Source organism: Podarcis erhardii, assembly GCF_964252035.2.
Source record: "Podarcis erhardii genome assembly, chromosome: 10".
Classification (NCBI taxonomy): domain Eukaryota; kingdom Metazoa; phylum Chordata; class Lepidosauria; order Squamata; family Lacertidae; genus Podarcis; species Podarcis erhardii.
Genome location: NC_138500.1, coordinates 36,313,848 through 36,335,625, shown reverse-complemented (window position 1 = coordinate 36,335,625; position 21,778 = coordinate 36,313,848). Strand labels below are relative to the sequence as shown.

Sequence of the window (21,778 nt, the reverse complement as noted above, 5' to 3'; positions counted from 1 at the left end):
TCCAAATTCCCCCATACTTGGGAGTAACCCTGATGTGAGCACTATGTTTTAAGGGACCATTATGACTAAACAACAACAACAATTCTTTCTGACAAAGGCAGCTAAACTAATAATTGTTAGAAAGCAACGTAGTTGCTGAAAACTACTTCAAAAGAGGTTGCTCCTAAGATGCTTGCCTTATTCAGAGTAAAATTACATGTAACATTAAAGGCATGCCTGCCTCACATGCTTTGGATTACCCATATTTTTTCTTTATAAAAAGCATCTTTCTGCTCCCTGATCTGGATAAGAACTGTGATGTGGGGAGGGGACATTCTGACTGTCTTCCAGAGGGCATTCCACATCCTTTGGGATGGTGCCTCTTACTGGAACTTCTATTCATTTTCTTATCCGATGGATCCTTATTTCATTAGAAGCCTTTGGTGATATACTTTGGACACATCCACACCAAATATTTTAAGCACATGGCTTCCCCCAGCGAATCCTGGGTACTGGTGCCTACCAGATTACTCCTGTCTGCATGCTTGTTGTGTTGAAATGGTAAAAGAACACTTAAAAGGTTAGTGAGGCAGAACGTACCTTTGCAGAATGCTAATCCTCTAGACCAGGGGTCTGCAACCTTTAAGACAAAAAGAGCCACTTGGACCTGTTTCCGAAGGAAAAAAAACTGGGAGCTGCAAAACTCGTCATTATAAAAATAACTTTTTTGCCACTTTTTTATTATTTCTTTGTTTGACCCCTCAGAATTACTCCTCCTCATAGAAATAAATGTTAAATTAACAAGTTACCTTTTTTTGTGTGTGTGTTATTCACTCCCCTTCAAAACAGTGACCAGCGTACATGCCCCCTTTCCATGCAGTGACCAGCGTACATGCCCCTTACAGTGTAGTGGGCGGGTGGGCGGGAAGGTGACGTCGGGACGGTGTGTGACTAATGCACGCACCGCCCCCATGCGACGTCACAGCCAGTACAGCGCCCGCCACAGTGGGGAGTGTCGGGGCGCACAATGCGTCTCCTCCCCTCGCTAGTATCCGCCCCGGAGCTGCGGCAAAGGTGTGAAAGAGCCACATGTGGCTCCGGAGCTGCGGGTTGCAGACCCCTGCTCTAGACATTATTGGGATAGCACTTCCCACTGGAACTCATAGGCAGAGCCAAACAATCTGCCATTGTCAGATCAGTTCCTGGTGCAACTAGACTTCTCCACGACCCTTTCCCTCCGCAGGAGCTTATGGGAAATGGTTTTTAATTTTTTTGTCAGCCATAATTCTTAGACTTTTTGTTAGCAAAACCATATTCAGTTTTGTTTAAAAAAAATCAAGAGAGACAAGTCTAGAAATTTCCTTGTGATCTGTTTGCGATAACATCAGTGGAGTGAAGTGTTGCCAGTACAGTTGCATGATGAATGCCAAGGAAAAAGTAGACATTTATTTTCAAAGTAGGAGACATTTATCATGTGACACTTTTTCTTCAATATCTATTTTAATAAATGATTAATGATGCATGTGGTGGCATTTTACCTGATGGATATTGTGACAGCACAGACAACAAGTCACTGCTTTCATTATTGAAAAGCTGTTTTTTTAGTAGCTTGGATAACAAATATTTCAACCAATCCTATAGTGTAGTAGGTCTAAATGGCAGATAGCACTGCTTTTAAAGGACCATTTTGATTTTTTTATGGAGTGTCACACATATTTTCACCCATAACTAAATAATCCTAGTATCTGGATAGGATGCACTAAGAATTTGGCTGGTGATTTGACACTGAAGCAGTGTAACCATAGGGCTCCTCAGACTGTGTTCCAGTCAACTATGTCCATGCAAATATTTGGGACTGAGTTGCCAGATTATATGTACAATCCTTTAAATATAAGTTGATGATTCCACAGCAACATTTAGATTTCACAGTCTAACTTGCATTTTGCCATAATTTGGATCTGGCCAGTGACCCATGTAGTCCAACATCCTGGTCTTACAATACCTATTGTATGCCCATAGGAATCCCGCAAGCAGGGCCTGAGCACAACAGCACTATTGGGCCTTTGCCTAATTAAACCTGTGGTGGCGGCCTTTTAAACTGTTTCTGTGGGGTTATTGTTTGGGAGAGCAACTATACCATGCTCCCTGGCATGAATTGATGGCAGTGGAGCATGAGGTTTGCAGTTTGCCTTCCAATTCATTTTGGGAGGCAGAGAATAATCTCTTCAGCTGAAAATGATTTCACTCAACATGGTGAGGAGCACCATTTATAGCAAAAGATGGGCCCTGCCAGGCCTCTCCTGGTTTGTTTCTGTTATTCTGCTTGAAAAGAGGAAAGTTTGCTTCCCCATCTAGGTTTTTCAGCTGTTCCTGTTGAATACTTAAAAAGTCCATGAGGTTTTTTTCAACTATTCAACAGGACACCAGATAAACCCAGTGGTTTTCAGCATTAGCCTTGCATGATGGTGACTGTGTTTTGTACATAATTACAGTATATAAAAAATAAAAATCTACCAAATATAATAGATTAAATGCATACAATATAATAATATTTATATTCCCCCACTTTGCTACAATTAGGAAATGGTCAAACAGTGTTTCTCTGAAATAAGAGCCTTGTTGTCTGTTGACCCGCATGAGCCGCCACCACTCACAGAGGTATGTTGTTCAGATTTCTTTTAAAAAACTTTTTTTCCAAATGCAAACATTTTCAACATATTTTTTTCCACTGGTATCAGTTTTTATGAATACATATGGTCACATTCAAATTCAGTTTGCTTCTGCGTTTGTTCGGTGCAGCCAGATCACCATTTGCTCCCATTCTTTGCTCTCTCCTCAGGTCTTTTTGTATAGTTACATTGTGTTGTCCCTTCTTACCTTGTTTGTCCTCCCTTGTTACTTGCTCCCTCTGCTATGTTGGTCCATGAGCCCTTTCTCATTTCTTTCTCTCTTCATCTTTTCTTGCTAAAATTCAGAGCCTTCCCTAGGTGGGAAGTAGATAGCCGGGAAAGACTTGGTGGCAAGCTTTTATTACTTTTGTTTTCTGCACTGGGGTGGGAGATTGCAGGGAGCCCCCTTTCTCTACTGCTAAGGCACATGCTGCCTCAGATTGCTTCACTTTTTCTTCCTCTTGAACAGCTAGCACCCTTGGCCATTTTTTATCCCTCTGGCTCACCTGAGAGTCAGTGTATTGCATCACACTTTGCATGCACATGGCACAATGCTCTCAATGGTGGATTTCATGCCTGCTTCAGCCTCCCTTGTGCCTTTTCGCCCCACTGGCCACATACCCTCATCTAAATGGCACCATTTGGACGCCACATTTGGACTAGAGCCTCCAGTAAAAACCACAAGTCCCCGCAACAGCACGACTTATCCAAAGAGACTAGAAGGGCTCGATATATGAGAGAAACTACTGCCTCAGACCCCAATCAGGATAGGGGCCCCATTGGACATGTATGGTCAGAGCATAGAGCAGGCACAAGTCCTTAATGGCTTCTCAGCATGCCTCAGGTCACACTGTTAGTCCCTCGGTGTTTTTTTTCCTTGAAAAATGGGTGCTGGTACTCACCATGAAGTTGTTACAGTAAGTGCCACACTGTTTAACAACAAAAAAGAGGTGCTGGTACTATGTTCCCTTGAGTACCCCCATTCCTCAGAATGAATTAAATTCATTGTGACTTGCTCTAACTGAAGTTTATATAGGATTTCAGCTTAATTCTATTAAGATTTTTTGGTTTATTCCATGTTTGTGCTTTCTCTTTTGCAGATCCCATTTGACATCACTTTACCATCAATAAAGAATTTAAGGAAATTATTTGAGCCAGCTAATGGGTGTGTGATAATTGCAGGAAATGTCTTCAACTGGATAGTGTCTTTGCTCGCTTGAGTAAACACTGGAGAGTAACTTTATCATTCATTCAACCTATGCAGAGTTGACAGTTTATAGAGTAATATGCTGTCATACTGAAGCCAGTTGTAAATTCCCTATTCCATGAGATAAAGAATTGGTCTCTATTCTTCTCTGGAATCGATAAAATATTTGAGGCAGTTTAATAAACATACATTTGGTGTTGTTCTTTTTGACTTCTAAGTAGAAGTTATCTATGTTCAGATTTAATTTACTATGTAAACTTTTTGGTTTAAAATATTTTAAAATTTACACTCCACTAACTGATTTATGTTTCATTTTTGTTGTTCTTCTAATAGAAAATTAAGATTTTTTTTTGCTTCTGTATTTTTCCAGACTTTATATCCTCTCCATAGTTGGAACAGTTAGTATTCCTTCTCTCAAAGCTACCTAGTAAGTTAAATGTAGGTTTTTACATTTGTCTTAACTGCTTAGAAGTGATATTATTGAACCAGAAATGATTTTCTTACATGAGCTTCTGGGATTTGAAGACATTTTTTCAGTGAATGTCCGCCTTTCAGTAGAGGTTGTTGCTTTTCAAATTTTGCAGGCTTCCATGATGAACAGCAGTTGGTTGTTATTCATGAATGTTCGAGCGCTACTGATATAATGCAAGCTTTTTATTGTGCTATGTCCGAGCTGTACTCTGTAATTCAGTAGTAGATCCAACTATCAATTAAAGTCTAAACTAACCAACATGCTAGTCCTAAATGCTTTACTTACTTTCACATACCATTGTAGTTCCATTGTAGGTATTGCTAATGTTTAAAAATACTGAATACAAAGATATTAAAAATTATTTTAAAATCATGCTTGTATTTTAGCTTGTCACTTTTGATAGTATTTATTTTGCAAGTCAGAAATGTGTAAATGGTCTCCACAGTCCTTTCTCTTGGCATGCAAGCTTGCTGGAGTAGGGAACTTTCCCCCAAAGCACTAAATTCCCTCATGTGAAAGTGATCAGGAGATGCATGCTTGAAGTGGGCAAGGCGAAAGCACACTCCCTCCCATTCAAATACACTCACAGCTCTCTCTCTCTAAACACACACACACACACACACACACACACACACACACACACACTCTTTCCCCCTTTCTCACCTTGTCTTCTTGTGCATAGGGAAGTAACAAAGTTAACTGGTGACCAAGGAAGAATTCTGTTCCTTCATGACCAACTCGCTGCAGAATGAGACATGTGAGGGTGTGTGACCTTGTGGGGAGCATGGCTTAAGGAGAGTGTCTGGAGCTGGGTTAGGAAGTTTAGTAGGCCAGATAAAGTCCATGGACTGGAGTTTCCCATCCTTACTGAAGTTACTGCAGCAGTGGCTGCATAGGGAAGAAAATGACATATCCAGCCCATATATACTCAGCTGTTTGGGAGGGTGGTAAGAATGTATAAGGACTCCCTCAATTCTAAATCTCCTTTTTCTCATAATACATACTAGAACCTTCATCCAGTGAAGCTGAATATTGGAAGATTCAGAATAGATGAATAGATAGTGAACTATCAACCCAAATACCTAAGACAAGTAGCAAGCGGCTTAGTTCTCTCTCTCTTTAGTTAAAAGATGAATGCAATTCCCTCATCCTTTTTCTGGTGCTCTCCAAGAAAACCTCCAGCAAAAGGAAAGAAAAGCATTGTATATTTGGTTCAAAGATAAAAAGCACAGCAGAATAAAGACCCACTCCCCTTTTTGAGAAGGATTTTCCAATAGATGTTTATGTATCATAAGCAAAAAGGCACAAGCTCATTTTTAAAGCACTTTGAAGTTCTGCTTGAGGCATAGTAGGCATCTTAATTAAAATGAGTAACATAGTTTGAAAAGCAGATTAAAGGATATATTCGTAATTAAATTAAAATCTGTTTTAGAATCACTGTCTTTGCACAACAATCTGCATGGTACCTGGCAATTAAAATAAACATTTAATATGACACTTGCCACATTTTTAAATAGCTTATGCTTTTAAGATATTTCTAATAAAGTAAGAATTTTCAACACCTCTTAACACAGCTGAAAAATAGTAAGGATGAGATTTTGATACTGCTGTAACTATAGCAACTGAAGCAAACATCATAGCAAACATCTGAGATTAAGAATTTGTTTCAAGTTCTAGAAGGATACACTGAAAAAAATACTACTCTAAGGAAGTTGGAGAAAAGCAAGTTCTTATGCAACAATTCAATAAAATAAATTGTATGTCTGAAACTAGATTTTCAAAATATCTTTTCATGTTTTATTAATTATAATTCATGATTTGTTAAATTTCATGTCTGATGAATTTTTCAGATTGAATTTGAGAAATATCTTATAAATTAGGGCTGCAGAAAATAATTGACAAGCTCAGTTGGAAATCACAAAGTGAGTCAATTCATGTCTAGATGCAGATGCACAAATGACCTGCCAGAGAAGTGGCCAGCAGGCCTCCAGTATACCTTTCCCCCAATTCCTCTGCCACCAACATTTTTTTTCTTTTTAGTTTATGAGGAACTCCATCATCACAGCTAAATTCATATGCCGCCCACCCAGCTCACAGCACACTTACATACTTTGGCCTAGGTGAAGGGAGAAATACAAGCTGCAGAGGAATTCCTAAGCCAGCCTATGCAAAATGACATGGCCAAACTGGGGCCCAATGGGGCAGTGCATCTGGCTGTTAACCAGAAGGTTGGTGTTTTGAGCCCACCCAGGGATAGCTGTGGGCAGGATTGATGCATTCCAGTAGATTGGACCCAATAACCCTTGGGGTCCCTTCCAACTCTACAATTCTATGATTAAGAAACAATACAGGGCCACTGAAGACCATTGGCAATGCAACAGAACTGTCCTTCCCCACCCCAACCCCAACTTGTGAACAGAGATTGGGGATTTGGAAGGTTGCCAGGATAATTGGGTGTGAGGTGACAGGAAAATAGTGTCTTTAGCAAGGTGTGCTGCGAAGAAGCAGGGAGAATAAAGAGAGAGATCCCTCTCCTCTTGGGCAGGCTGGCCAAAGGTAGGCTGGGAGAGATGCCTTCAACTTCAGTGCTGTGCTGCTACAGGGAACAAGCCCCTGTAGGCTTGACCATGTGGAAAATAAGGTATCAAAGGCTGCAACCATATACTAACTTACCTAAGGGTAAGATCTGTTGAACTCTGTGACTTACAAGGATGGCACAGTAAAATTCCTAGTTCCAGATGGCTTAGGACAAGGATCAGCACAACATCCATTCACACATTACAAAACATAAGGTTAATCTGTTTTTCAGCAGATGTAGTTTTGGATTCTGCAGCAAATTCTTACACCTAAATAGAAGTCATTGTAAAGGAGGATGGAGAAAAAACCTCTGCTCTCGACCCCACCTAGTCCAGCATTCTGTTCTCAGTGACCACCCAGATGCCTGTGGGAAGTTCAGAAGCAGGACCTGAATGAAACAACAGCCCTCTAGTCACCTGCGATTCCTAGCAACTGGTATTCAGAAGCGTACTGGCTCGTAGCTACGAATAGCTCAATTCTTCATGAATTTCATAGAATCATAGAGTTGGAAGAGACCACAAGGGCCATCGAGTCCAACCCCCTGCCAAGCAGGAAACACCATCAGAGTACTCCTGCCATATGGTTGTCAAGCCTCTGCTTAAAGACTCCAAGGAAGGAGACTCCACCACACTCCTTGGCAGCAAATTCCACTGTCGAACAGCTCTTACTGTCAGGAAGTTCTTCCTAATGTTTAGGTGGAATCTTCTTTCTTGTAGTTTGGAACCATTGCTCCGTGTCCGCTTCTCTGGAGCAGCAGAAAACAACCTTTCTCCCTCCTCTATGTGACATCCTTTTATATATTTGAACATGGCTATCATATCACCCCTTAACCTCCTCTTCTCCAGGCTAAACATGCCCAGCTCCCTTAGCCGTTCCTCATAAGGCATCGTTTCAAGGCCATTTTGGTTGCCCTCCTCTGGACATGTTCCAGTTTGTCAGTGTCCTTCTTGAACTGTGGTGCCCAGAACTGGACACAGTACTCCAGGTCTGACCAGAGCAGAATACAGTGGCACTATTACTTCCCTTGATAGATGCTATACTCCTATTGATGCAGCCCAGAATTTCATTGGCTTTTTTAGCTGCCGCATCACACTGTTGGCTCATGTCAAGTTTGTGGTCAACCAAGGCTCCTAGATCCTTTTCACATGTACTGCTCTCAAGCCAGGTGTCACCCATCTTGTATTTGTGCCTCTCATTTTTTTTTGCCCAAGTGCAATACTTTACATTTCTCCCTGTTAAAATTCATCTTGTTTGCTTTGGCCCAGTTCTCTAATCTGTCAAGGTCGTTTTGAAGTGTGATCCTGTCCTCTGGGGTGTTAGCCACCCCTCCCAGTTTGGTGTCATCTGCAAATTTGATCAGGATGCCCTTGAGTCTTATCTTTTAATGTGATCACTATGCCCAATCATTTTTGTTGCACATATATAAATCACATTTTACCCCCCCCCCTTCTTTCAATTTGAGAAAAATAAATATGCGGCACCATGCCGTATTACAGGAATAAATAATCCAGCCCTGGTGGTTGCTTTTTTTAAAGCCTTGTCAAAATAAATTTTAAAAAAACACCATTCATAGCCAAGTACAAACACCTTTGACGGTTCCATAAGCTTTCAAGAAAGTTCTTGACTGAGTTTGAGAACATCCCGGGCCCTGACAACAACGCACCGGACGCGCAATACGAATTCACTTAACTCTCATCGTCATGATGGATCTTTTCACCAACATGAAACGATTATAAAATGTTAATATATGGCATGAACTTTTGGCATTCTCCTGCTAGCGCGTCAGAAGAGCGCAGCCCTGCTGCTTTCCACGAAGTCTCCAGGGAGCAGCCCAGGCCGAGCCACCCTCCTGGTCACACCAACGCCGCTTTTCAAACCAGCGGGACGAAACGACGACAACAAACACACTCCGCCGCGTGACCTCACCAACTTCGTTGGCCGACGGTTCGGTTTGAATGGAAGCCCCGCCCCCTTCTCCCTCTCTTCCCTCCCTCCTCTCCCCTTCAACCAGGCAACGCGAACGCGGCCCCTTCTCTCTTTTGTCCTCCCTCGGCTGCCGTAAACGAAATTCGCTGACCGGCGGCGGAGGGAGGGGGGTAGTGAGCCCAGTCCCGCGGTGGATGTTGGGACGGGCCGCTAAGTTGTAAGGAGCGCGGAAGCTGCGCTTCTAGCGGCCCGCTTTTGCCTCACGAGATAAAGAAAACCGAAAGCGGCGGCTGCTGCTTCGAAAGTTTGGGGCTCTTCTTCTGCCCAGCGACCGGGGAAATGAGTCGCATGGGGTAGAAAGAAAGACTTAACGCGGGGCGTCCCGGCCGAGCGGGGAGGTGAGGAAGGAGAGGCGGCGGGGGGGGGGTGTCTGTTCTTGTGGGGTTTTGGGTGGAGGGGGCGGTCCCTGGCGGGTTACCTGACAGCTGGCAGAGTTCTCCCTCTGGTCCTCGGCGGCGATTTGACACCTGTTGGGACACAGAGGCCCCTGATTGGCTGGGATTGGGCGCTTGTTTTGCCTTGAGGGGTGTAGGGACCTTTTGTCCTTTGAACTGGTTGACCCACCTGGAACAGCTTTATCTGCCCCCAGTGAGAGGTGGGAGCCACCGGGTGGGGGTGTCTGGCCCTCCTCCTTCTCCGCCACTTCTCCTTTGCCCCAGGTTGCTGCCCTTGGAAGTACAGTAGTACCTCAGGTTACATACGCTTCAGATTACAGACTCCGCTAACCCAGAAATATTACCTCAGGTTAAGAACTTTGCTTCAGGATGAGAACAGAAATTGTGCTCCGGTGGTGCGGCAGCAGTGGAGGCCCCATTAGCTAAAGTGGTGCTTCAGGTTAATAAGTTTCAGGTTAAGAACAGACCTCCCGAATGTATTAAGTTCTTAACCCGAGGTACCACTGTAACCAGAAGCGGCTCTTGAACTGCCACAGTGTCTCTTACGAAGCCGATGTATACTGCCCTATATGTACCTGCAGGTTTCAGGGCGGTTCACAGGATGAAATCAGAATATAAAACCACAAAGTACATAATCAAAATGGTTTAAACAACAACCCCATTACCTCCCCAACACTTTTAAAAGGGCATAGGCTATCAATCAAATTGTTTCTTAGCATAAGAAAAAGCCCTGGTGGATCAGGCCCAAGGCCTGTCTACTTCAGCATCTTGCTGTCACAGTGGCGGACCAGATGCTTATGGGAAGCCTGAAAGCAGGGCCTGAGTGCAACTGCACTCTCCCCTCCTGCTTATGGCAAATGGATAAACTAGGTTACTGCCACTGAATGCTTGACCCTGAGCAAGAAGCTAGCTAGGCAGGCAGGTTGGAAGCAGGTTCATTAATAATAATAATAATAATAATAATAATTTTTTATTTATACCCCGCCCTCCCCAGCCAAGGCCGGGCTCAGAGCGGCTTTCAAACAATAATAAAAACAAGAAGAATGATTACAACTTAAAAACAAAAATAAAATACAACATTAAAATAATGGAACATTAAAATATTAAAATGTAGCCTCATCGCAGGAGGAGAAGGAAAAGAAAAAAATAAAAAAAAAAGAAAAAAAATTGCAGCTTGTCCCCCATCAGCAGCATAAGTGTTGCTCCATCCAATTTTTTTGTCGCACAAAAATCACATTTGTGAATGGAGGGGCATTTGTAGTCTCATATTGAATGTGGACACCCACACACCAATTTCCCATTATCTGTTAACTGGTGGTAAGTAGCAATTCTATGGCAACTTCATAAATGCTCCTACCCCTATGTATAAACTCTAGGCTGTTGGTCTTCAGCTGGTGCCTTGGGACCTAATATCACCTGATGTAAGGTGGATGTCAACAGCAGTTTAATGCTTTTCAACTGAAGTTCTTATTCTTACTATATACTGGTTTTAGTAAATGTTGGGTTGTTTTTACTGTGTATTGATGCAATTAAAAAAGTTATTTGTAAGCTCCTTTGAATCTGTTTAATCAATACAAGCGGGTAGAAATTCTATAATAAGGTGCATGGGGAGCAGATAATTTCTGGATTTTCTTTCTGAACTTGCCTGCTGCCTTACAATTTAGTGGGACAGGCATCAGAATTCAAATGTGATTTGCCAACATATTTTTTTCCAGGCTTGTCCTGAATAATTATTGTTGGAAATTGGCAATTCTTTGTTTTTACTGAAACACAGATTTAACAGTCTGGAAATTAGATTGATACAGGACAGATCCACATAAGATACCCTTCAGTATATATCCTGCAGTAGCTGTGCTACACTGGGCTGTGGCTCGTGACAGGTCTGTTTCTATAGTGGTACCTCAGCTATGGAACTCTTCTATCATAAATGTAGCAGGGCACCTACATTTTTGAATAGAGTTCACTGCCAGATGAAGACATACCTCTTCATCAAGGCTTTTGGGTGCACTTGTTTTTGGTAACTGCCACAGCTGCCCATTCTGGTATGGATTTTAGTTCTTTTTAATTTCTCATGTTGTGTTTTGTAGTTTTTTAAAAATGTAAACCATCCAAGGTCATTGGTGGTAAAGAGGAGAATAGAAACTAAATAAATAAGGCAGCCAGAACTAGCATTGACCTTGGCTGAAGCTTTAATGATATCAATATTTAAGAGCTTGCTCTTCTCTTCTCTTCTCTTCTCTCCTCTCCCATTCCTTTTTCCTCATGTGTTGTGTCTTTTTAGATTGTATGACTGAGGACAGGGCCTGCCTTAGAACTGATTTTGTAAGCTGCTCTGAGAGTCTGTTTGCCTGAAAGGTGGGTATAAATGCTGTAAATAATAATAAATACTTGAGTAAATAAATCCTGGAATGTTCATAATTCAGAATGCATCTCAACATATGATTTTAATTGCTTTTGACTTCATATTTTGTCTCACATGGAACTTCAAAACAGGTATTTATTTTCATAATTGATCTGATCATTTTCAAACAATTAGCTGTGAACATAAGGCAGCACCAACAGGAAATATCTGGGCTTCAAATGTTTTCCATAACTTACTGTATTAACCTGCCTAGCTTTACACTTCTGCCAATTATAACAAAGAATATTTTGTCATTTAGAATAATTTTCAATAGGTATGACCAATCTCACGTGCATTTTCTTCTTTCTGCTTACAGGTGCAGCCATGCAGGAAAGCATCCGATTTGCTTCATCGGGAGATGATGATGTTAAAATATGGGACGCGTCATCCATAACTGTAGTGGAACAGTTCAGCCCCCATACTTCATCACACCCAGTTAGCTCTGTATGCTGGGGCAGCAACAGTATCCTTTGCCACTTCATAAGGCACAACATCTAGAGCTATAGCACTCATTGTTTAGTGGCAATTTTTAGTTTTGTCTCTGGGGCCAGTGAGCTGTGCTTTAATACAAACAAACAAGCCACAGATACATTTGCAGCGCTAATGATATTTAATTGATATAATTAATGACCTATAGTAGCAGCATCTACATGGATTTTGGGCATCCACATTCATAAACTATCATCCGTTAAATAGCATCTGAGCTGTAACAACTGAAAGAATATGAATAATAAGTCAGCTCTGTTCTTTAAAATTCCAAATACCCCTGGCCTCTGGAGAGAGTGAACAAGCATATGCGAGAACAAATGTGCTCAAGAGCAAAAGCTGAATTTATCAGAGTATGGATATGGGATGCATTTCAAAGGTGTATGTTCCATTTGAATATACTTGGTTTACTTCTTACAGACTGCCTTGGCAATTTGGTTCAATAACAGCTTAGTTTAAACCAGGGGTCAGCAAGGTTTATCTTGCCTGGGCCAGATTGGTCCCGCGGAGATCCCTCTGTGGGCTGGATTGCGCGTGTGCCCGTGTTTTTCTGCGTCTGCACAGACATGATGTGTGCAGATGCGATTTTCGGCGCCGCCGAAGCGAGTCCATGCGGCATGTGGTGCCAGTTTAGTGCAGCGTGAGAGAGGGCGGGGACGGCTCAGGGGCTGGTAAAACGACCTCCGCAGGCTGCTTCTGGCCCATGGGCCTTAGGTTGCTGACCCCTGGTTTAAACTATCTTCCTCCTTGTGATTTCACTTGGATACAGGTGGCTATAAATACCTCCCCTTGTGTTCCTCTTCATGTCTCTCCTCCAGGACACAGAGGAGGAACGGTTATATATGTGTACATATTCTCGTTCTCAACCCCTAGAAGCAGCTGCCATTAGTGCTGCATTGTTTCTCTACTGTTCAAGGGAAAGACTGTGGTAGAACATGTGCTTTGTGTACAGAAGGTCCCAGGTTCAATCCCTGACTTCTCTAATAAGGAGGAGTATGCAGTGTCCTTACACAGTCTTTGTTCTTGAGGCAGTATGCATATTTGTTTCTTCTTTCCAGGAGGGATATAAGATGAGGAAATAAGCAGTGCCAGGGCTTTTTCTCCAGATGTGCTAGATATGGCCATTCTCTGTAATATGAGGGCCCCACCGCAACCCCAGAGTCGTCTGCGACTGCACTTAATGGTCAGGGGTCCTTTACCTTTTTATGTGGAAGTGAAGCTGCATATGTCCAGAGGCTCCCCCCTTATTTTAGTTGGACGATGTTCCATTTTTGCAAATGCAGTTCCTTATTGTGGTTTTATAGCGTTCCAAGCATAGATGAGCATGTGTGGTGCTTCATTTATGGGCCAGAAGCTCTGGCATGTCATTGTGCCCATAGTGCTGTCCCACTGTTGCACGATCACAATGTGTATATGAGCCACAAGTATACAAGCCACCAGTCCAAGCCACAGAATTTCCATATTGCCTCATTGCTTGAAACACTTTGGTGCTTGGATTACCTTTATTTTTTGTATTTTTATCCAACCCCCCCCCCCCCAGGAGCTTAAGGTGGTGTATGTTGTTCTCCACTTCCTTGTTTAATCCCCACAACAACCCTGTGAGGTGGGTTGGGATGAGAGGCAGTGACTGGCTCAAGGTCACCTAGTGAGCTTCATGGCTGAGTGGGGATTTGAACCTGAGTCTCCAGGTCATAGTCCAACGCTCTATAACCACTGCACCACACTGGCTGTCATGTCTTAACCCTAAGGATTTTTTATTTTCTTCATCCAAGAACAGAGTGAGAAATCATTTCCCTGCTGGGCAGAGCCCCAGAGGAACTGGGACTGAAGTCTATGCATTAGCCAGTTTACTTAATGCAGTATCATTTCATTGATTAGGAATTTGGCAGGAGACTGCAAAAAAGTACTGTTTTCTGGGTGGCTTATTGGATTGGTTATTTATGGTTCTGTTTGCTTTTTAGAAAATATATGCTATGCCTACAGTGTCATTTATATTTTATTTGACCTCTTTTATCCTCCAAACCGTTAGATTTCTTTAGATTGTGAGCCCTTTGGGAACAGAGCTGTTAACATTTAGAAAATGCTGTAAGCCGTTCTGAACCCATTTACCAGATGAGGATATACATCTAATAGAAACAAAAGCTTAGTTCAGCTAAAAGTTACCCCAAATGATAAGAAATCAAGTGATTTCACTTGCATTTGTGAACCAGCCCTTATTAATGGTGGTGTTCAGCTGTTCATACAAAATGCCTGATTCAGTAGTTCATTGTAGCTAAATGTCCTCTGCTTCCTAGGTAGGGATAGTGAGTTTTCATACCAGCTACTCCATTCTTTTCTGTATCATAGACATCTTTCTGACCATGCACATTTGATTGGGTACATCTTAGAAGATGCTTGCTTGGATGTTTGAGGGAGCCTTACCTGCCCTGTTTATCATTAGAATGATGTCAGGGGATAGTGCCGATGGGGCTATATACAGGCAAGCACAAGAATGGTTTGATTGGATAATGCTTGGCTTTCTTATTCATTCACAACATGTTTCTGTTTGTAAGAAGGTAGGTTTTGGATGTTACAGTAAATTTAGCAGTGTAATTTCTATTGAAAAAGAATTTAGTAAAAAATACCCTCTTGATTGTAATTTGGTGTAACTTATGTCAATACTGTAGGGACGCGGGTGGCGCTGTGGGTAAAACCTCAGCGCCTAGGACTTGCCGATCGCATGGTTGGCAGTTCGAATCCCCGTGGCGGGGTGCACTCCCATTGTTCGGTCCTAGCGCCTGCCAACCTAGCAGTTCGAAAGCACCTCCGGGTGCAAGTAGATAAATAGGGACCGCTTACCAGCGGGAATGTAAACGGCGTTCCGTGTGCTGCACTGGCTCGCCAGATGCAGCTTGTCACGCTGGCCACGTGACCCAGAAGTGTCTGCGGACAGCGCTGGCTCCCGGCCTCTAGAGTGAGATGAGCGCACAACCCTAGAGTCTGGCAAGACTGGCCTGTACGGGCAGGGGTACCTTTACCTTTACTATGTCAATACTGTATTTTAAAACTGTTGTAACTTGACCTGGGACCATATAGTGAAAGGCATGTTAGAAAATCAGTAATGATAACTGAAGTGTTAATTTTTCTAGGTCTTGAATTTTCCTTGAGTTGACAACTGTCATACAAAGGAAAATCTCCCAGAATAAATAGTATCATTGAGAAGGGACACTAGTACATACCATTTTTGATAAGTCTGTGTTCTGTGTCAGGGAGTCTTGTGCTTTTCCAGAGCTGTCACCCAATAACTTAGATCTTCTTGCTTCTCCCCCCCCCCCCGCCCTGCAGTGTGTAGATGCCATTCAGCACAGCAGAAGCTGCTTTGAATTCATCTGTTCCTCTAATTGCTGAAGGCTTTAGTTACTTCGGGATGTCTGAGCCATTAAGTAGATCTTGTTGGCTGTTCAGGATCAACGGTACAACAGCTTGTCATCCTGTGTTGAGTTAGACAAGCTTCAGCGCATGGAAAGCAATGTACTAATGTACTATGGTGCTAAGTAAGGAAATCTCCTTAGACGTTTTCTGTTTTGCTTAAAAGTGACAGCTAAATGTTAGAGATGAAAGTTACCTTGTACACACCTGAAGTAGTGGGCTGCAGAAGTTCCTAGGCATATAGAAGGTTTTTGTTTTTTTCTAAAGGCCATACCTTTCATTGAGAAGCCACCTTGACACATTGTTTGCGACAATTGTTTAAAATAAAGGATTGGTAATACCTGAAAATCTTAAGCAGTTTAACTGTTTATAATGTAATTTGTGTTGCTGCAGAATGGGGCAGATGTAAGTAAAGGAACCCATATCACTTGTTTGTGGGCAAGGGAGTATTCTAAAGCACACCTGTATAGCTCAAGCAGATGATGGCTTGTAATAAACAGGGAAGCAAAAAACAACAACACCACAGCCCTGTACAGATTTCAGCTGGCAAGTTTTATATGGAGGAATTCCATCCTGACTTCAACAGTGGCAGTCAGTGTGATACTGAAACTTAGGGGTATATATCTGCTTTGGTTTTATTGCACTTGTATAGTGTTTGTTTGAAGTGGGTGGATGTAAATGGAGGGGGAGGTGTTAGAAAGAAACATTCTCTACATCAACAGGCTGCTGTTCAGGTTCTGGCTTAATGTCTTGATGTAATTTTGTGGAACGTGTACTCAGTTGAGTGTTAATATCTTGGGCTGAAGGTCTGGAGATATCAGATGCCCAATCTGTGGTTGGCAATTCCACTGCTTAGTATTAACACAGCTAACTTTAGAATGCATTGGATCACTACTTTTTGCAAACACTTTTTTTTATCACAAAAATACTAGCAGCAAATACTGCTTTGAAATGGGGATAGAATTTGTGGGCAAGTAGAACAAACTGGACATGGAATAAGTTGCACTTCTCTGTTGGAGGAGTATTTTTAAAATCATAAACTTGTGTTAAATGGATGCAACGTGGAGTTCATCTCTTGAAAGGACAAATCCTCTCAAAACGAATGTTTTCCCATTTTTGCTTTCTTTTCTTCATTAAACAAAACTGCATAGTATATAAAAACTAACAAAGACACTTGAATCAACATTTTTCTGTTTTGAATTTTATGCTAGCATATGTTGTTTAAGGGGCTTGGATTAATACTTTTCCCTTTTCAGCTACTATATAAACTTTCTGCTATGTTCCATGACACCTGTTTCAGATAATTTTCTGGTCACTGCTTCTGCTGCTGGTGATAAAATAGTGATTTCAAATGGTAAAGGTAAACCAGTTCCACTCTTTGAGCTAGCTGAAGGGGTAAGTAAAACAGACTTGTTTCTTCGGAGTGTGACTTTTTGCATGTTTACTTGGAAGCAAGTCCCATTGTGTTCAGCGGATAAGTGCACCTTTACCTTGGAGTAAACCCCATTGAACACAATGGGATTGACAGAATAGACACAGATAGGACTTACAGTTACTTCAGCTATTCCCTCTTTCAAAATAGCAGATTTTTAAAAATGTAGTTATACATAAGTATATATCTGGAGCACAGGGTGATCCTAAAAAAAATACTTCAAAAGGTACCATTGTCTTAATGGAGAATGCTTCCAGTTGAAAAACAAGCCATATTGCCTACTGCCTCTAGCTTTAATTGACACTCATGCGAGCCAAGGAGTTGTACCAAACGTACATGACACAGTCCTCGGCCAGAGCATTTGTGCATGTAATTTGTATACAGTATTATAATGAGCTACTCAAATTTAAAATTGAGTAAAGTTGACATTCCTCTGTGTATGCTTCAATTTGGAATGCTAACCCCACAAGTACAGTGTTAATGGGGTTAAAAGGATGCTCAACTCTGTTGTTTACTGAGTTCACTGTGCCTTGCATTTTGTACCATCTGACTTCCTGATTTCCAAAGTCTAACTGACTTTGGTACATGTCTTTTTACTCCCCCTGTAGGCTGCTGAGTGCATATGTTCATTGACCAAATTGCAGTGCAATTTTGTAAGTGCACATTGCTAACTTGCAAGCAGGTTACATGTTGTCTGAACAAAATCTGGAAATTAATAAAAAGGGGAAATGGTATTTCAGGTATTCACTGGGGCTGGGCTGGAAACTGGGAAGAAATCAGAAGTGGGAGAATTTTATTTGCCATTCTAAAAAGAATATAGCTTGCTAACAACTTTGAGTGAGGACCACAAAGGCTGGATTTGTTTGGATGCAGGGGTGACTAATCTGTGACTCTCCAGATGTTGTTGCACCCCCAATTCTCAGCAGCCTCAGCCATCATTGCCAATGGTGAGAGATGATGGAAGTTGTAATCCAGAGGACCACAAGACAGCACTCCTCCTGTTCTAAACCATGCTTTTGCGCAGGCATAGGCAAACTCAGCCCTCCAGATGTTTTGGAACTACAACTCTCATCATCCCTAGCTAACAGGACCAGTGGTCAGGGATGGTGGGAATTGTAGTTCCAAAACATCTGGAGGGCCGAGATGCCTGCTTTAGCATTACATGGAGGAGCTGCAGTGAACATTGGCTCTTGAGTTCCCCCTTGGCTCTTTTCCAGCAATACGAAGAGGAGGATTTTTGTGTTTCATATTAATTTCCTTTTAACTTGTCTGCTGAACCTAAACAAATTGGGGCTAATCTCACTTATGCTTAGTTGAAACAAACCAGCCTTGTAGCTTAGCCACAGTTTGTCTGGCTCTGGACATCATGGATAGTTGCAGTCAATCTAAAATGGAAGTGAAAGATACTAAATTCCACACAGCTGTACCAGAGAGGGATTACAAGAGGCTCATTGTACCTGTTTCTCATAAAGTTAAATCACTGTTTAGTGTTGTGTCTGAATAAGGTGATATGGTGTGCATAAAATGTATTTGTATTGATTGGCTTTTGTTAGCTGTATTGCAGCCACTTTAATGAAACCCAGACATGCATTAATGAACATGGCTGGGAGTCTTGAGAGAGATCTTTTGATACATTGCTGAACATAAATTTCTGTTCTCGGCCCATTATTAACAACAGAACATTCCTGCCCTCTGGTTTGTGGTGACATAGGGCCTTAGACTGATAAAATGCTCTCTCTAAGCTTTAAATAAGCAATCAACACTCACCAGTGTTCTTCAGATTGTTATGTTAGTTGTGATCTTTTTTGTCACATGTACAATGATCTCAGTTTTATACAAAAGTTTTTAAAAGGTGCCTATATGCAAACATGGGCTTTCAATGCAAGGAGCTTTGTATCAATGTGAAAAACTTGGAAGACAGTTTGAAATGTGCAGAGGAAGGAGTGAGTGATGCCTCAACAGTGTTAAGTTTAGTATTGGCTAGTCGATACATACTACCTCAGGCAAGCAACATCTTTGTTTGGCCACCCCAAATTCCCCATGCCCTCCCACCCAAAGTAGCATACACTCTTAAATGAGCAAGCAGACAAGTAACTGCATATTAATTCTCATGATGCTTAAGTCCGTGTTCCAACATCTTGCCAATACTTGCTCACCCTTGGGGATAAAGAAAATCATAAAAGGAATATTGTAGAATCTGTTTTTTATGTATGTTAGCTTTTGGAGCATGCTGTTTGCAAATTACATGCAAGCTAAACATGGTGAATTCCTCTTTTCCACTTTCCTCTAATTTCATTTTCTCTAACCAGTAATTGATGAAGAGTATTTGCCCTTTTACCTCTTGATTAATATTCAAGTGATCAACAGTCATGGGGAGAGTTGGGTCACCCCCAGTCACTTGCTCTGCCACATATTCAGGGTTCTGAATTGCACAGGGCACCTTTGCATGTATTGCAGGCTCACAGCTTCAGGCATTTCCCTCCAGCGTATGGAGGTCAGCAGGGCTGGGTGATGGGAAGGAGTCACAGTAGGGGAGTCTAGAAGGCATGGCCCTGCTGTACCCTTCAGTAGTATTAATCACATAAGGGGCAACAAGAAACAGGGCTATAGAGTGCTCTATATTTCATTGACTTGCACAACAAAACTTCATTGAGGCACTCAATCCTGAACATACCGTATTTTTCGCTCTATAGGACGCACTTCCCCCCCTCCAAAAATTGAGGGGAAATGTGTGTGCGCACTATGGAGTGAACGCAGGCTTCCTGGCTTCAGCGATAGCAATGCTAAGCCTCCGAAGCGCAGAGGGAGCGCTCCCTCCGCACTCCAGAGGCTTCGCGTTGCTTTCGCGCACTGACCCCCCTCGCTCTCCAGGCTTCAGGGATAGCCGCCTGAAGACTTCCGAGTGCAGTGCAAGTTCCCGCTGCGTTCTGGAGGCTTCAGAAGGCAAGTTCCCGCTGCGTTCTGGAGGCTTCAGCTAAAGCCAGCGTTCCTGGCTTTAGCTGAAGCCAGGAGAGTCTTGCTCTCCTGGCTTCAGCAAAAGGAACCCAAAGCCTAAGGAGCGCAGCAGGAACTTGCGCTGCGCTTGGAAGGCTTCAGGGATAGCAGCGCGCAGCCCCTCCAGCAGGGAGAGGCTGCACGCGGTTATGGCTTCTTTAGCCCCGCGCAGCCTCTCCTGGCTGGAGAGGTTGCGTGCAGCTAAAGAGGAAGCCAAGACAGCGCTGTCTTGGCTTGTGCCTTAGCCGCACGGAACCCCTCCGGCAAGGAGAGGTTGCACGCAGACTGTAAGCTGCTTTTAGGGTGGTGGGGGGGGGAAATAAGATTTTTTTTCTTGATTTCCCCCTCTAAAAACTAGGTGCGCCCTATGGTCCAGTGCGCCTTATGGAGCGAAAAATACGGTAATATGAATCCCACAGAGGGTAGAGTGGGTCTGTGCTCACTGGCCTCGCTGCCTCTGTTTCATCCCCATCACAGAATGTCTGAATTGGAGACCCTGCCCGACATTCATAGCCTCCTCACATGCTTTAGAACCCTGCCAAATTAAACAGCCGGATAAGAATATTGGTTTTAATGGACTTTGATTGCCAACTCAGGTTGAATACAGAGTGCCCATTTCTTGAATGGGAGGCAGAGGCTGGAGGAAATGGGAAGTGGTTTTTCTAGATTCCCATTGTCATGCCCACTTCCACATTTTTCCAGAGGGTCTCCCAACATTCTGGACTGATTTTTTTTAGAGACTACAGGGGAAAAGACGAATTGGTGAAATTCGCTTCCTCAATACTGTACCTTTCTCTGGGTTTGGTTAGGGATTCCATGAGTAGAACTATACACATTTAACAATAACATATCCTACTTTATTGCAAGGTCCCCCAAATGATACTATGTTGATATTCCCCTTTTTATTCCCCCCCTAACCAGGCAAAACAAACCTGTATAAGTTTGAGTTCTAATTCAATGTATATTGCAAGTGGAGGTGCGGATAGCACTGTTAACATATGGGATTTAAAGTTCAGAAAACTTCACCGAGCTCTTAAGGTAAGACAAAACACTTCCTGCTTTATCTACTTGTCTATTAAATATGACTCTGAAAAAAATACCCCCCCCAAACAAACACTCTAGCTTTGGGTTCTGATCTTTAAAGCCCAAATTTCAACTCAAAATTTTGAATTCCTATCACCATAGGTGTCTGTGCTAGCAGCAGGCTTTGTGGACTGTGTTGCTATATAAGGAATATTTTCAAGCTGTCATTTTATTACATTGTATCTCTGAGTGATTATTTGAGTCTTCAGAAACCATGTTATGTGAAGTTGGCAATGAGTGTTGGGGCTGAGCACTCCCCTCCCTCCACTTCTCTTGCCCCTCGTGTTGTGTGCTGCCTTCAGTGCGAAGCTCCTTGCTTGTATTAAGCCAGTCTTCTGTTGTGTTTGAAATGGGGAACTCTGGCTTCGTACCGGTTAACAAACCTGAATGTGATTTTCTACAGTTTTCTGTTTTTTTAATCAGTTAATCCTTTTAATCTGTTGATAATCCCTGTATACCTATGCCACCATAATTATGGAATTTAGTTTCAATGCTAATTTTAGGATTTCTAGCTTTATAGTTGCCAAATGGCAATAAAGCTCCTCTTAAATAACTAGCTTTTATCTGAAAACATAATGCTTTGACATTTATATGTATGCAAATGTAGGATTATCTGGAAGACTGACAGTTCTTAGGTAAATAGCTGAACAAAAATTGTATGTGTTGGAGAAACAGTTGATGTAACTGTG

The 21,778-nt window shown here is 42.3% G+C and overlaps 2 protein-coding genes and 1 long non-coding RNA gene across 5 annotated transcripts in view; 2 read left to right on the top strand and 1 right to left on the bottom strand.

Moving 5' to 3' along the window:
* Positions 1-4,699, top strand: part of CFAP54 (cilia and flagella associated protein 54) — a 109,403-nt gene extending 104,704 nt beyond the window's left edge. For both annotated transcript variants that reach the window (XM_081878172.1, XM_081878171.1), the window contains 2 exons: positions 2,560-2,637; positions 3,749-4,699. In XM_081878172.1, coding sequence (XP_081734298.1) covers positions 2,560-2,637; positions 3,749-3,868 — 198 coding nt within the window. In that variant the 3' untranslated portion in view covers positions 3,869-4,699. The remainder of the gene's footprint in view (positions 1-2,559; positions 2,638-3,748) is intronic.
* Positions 3,898-6,920, bottom strand: LOC309351036. The gene is made up of 2 exons (XR_014160672.1): positions 4,959-6,920; positions 3,898-4,926 (listed from the first exon to the last, which is right to left on the bottom strand). It is a non-coding gene; the product is annotated as an uncharacterized lncRNA (long non-coding RNA).
* Positions 6,921-8,988: 2,068 nt separating this feature from the next.
* NEDD1 (NEDD1 gamma-tubulin ring complex targeting factor) overlaps positions 8,989-21,778 on the top strand; it is a 29,440-nt gene continuing 16,650 nt past the window's right edge. The window contains exons 1-5 of one of the 2 annotated variants that reach the window (XM_081878250.1): positions 8,989-9,228; positions 11,567-11,640; positions 12,003-12,149; positions 16,881-16,975; positions 20,928-21,044. In XM_081878250.1, the coding sequence (XP_081734376.1) occupies positions 12,011-12,149; positions 16,881-16,975; positions 20,928-21,044 (351 nt within the window). In that variant the 5' untranslated portion in view covers positions 8,989-9,228; positions 11,567-11,640; positions 12,003-12,010. The remainder of the gene's footprint in view (positions 9,229-11,566; positions 11,641-12,002; positions 12,150-16,880; positions 16,976-20,927; positions 21,045-21,778) is intronic. The other variant, XM_081878251.1, reaches the window with a different exon arrangement.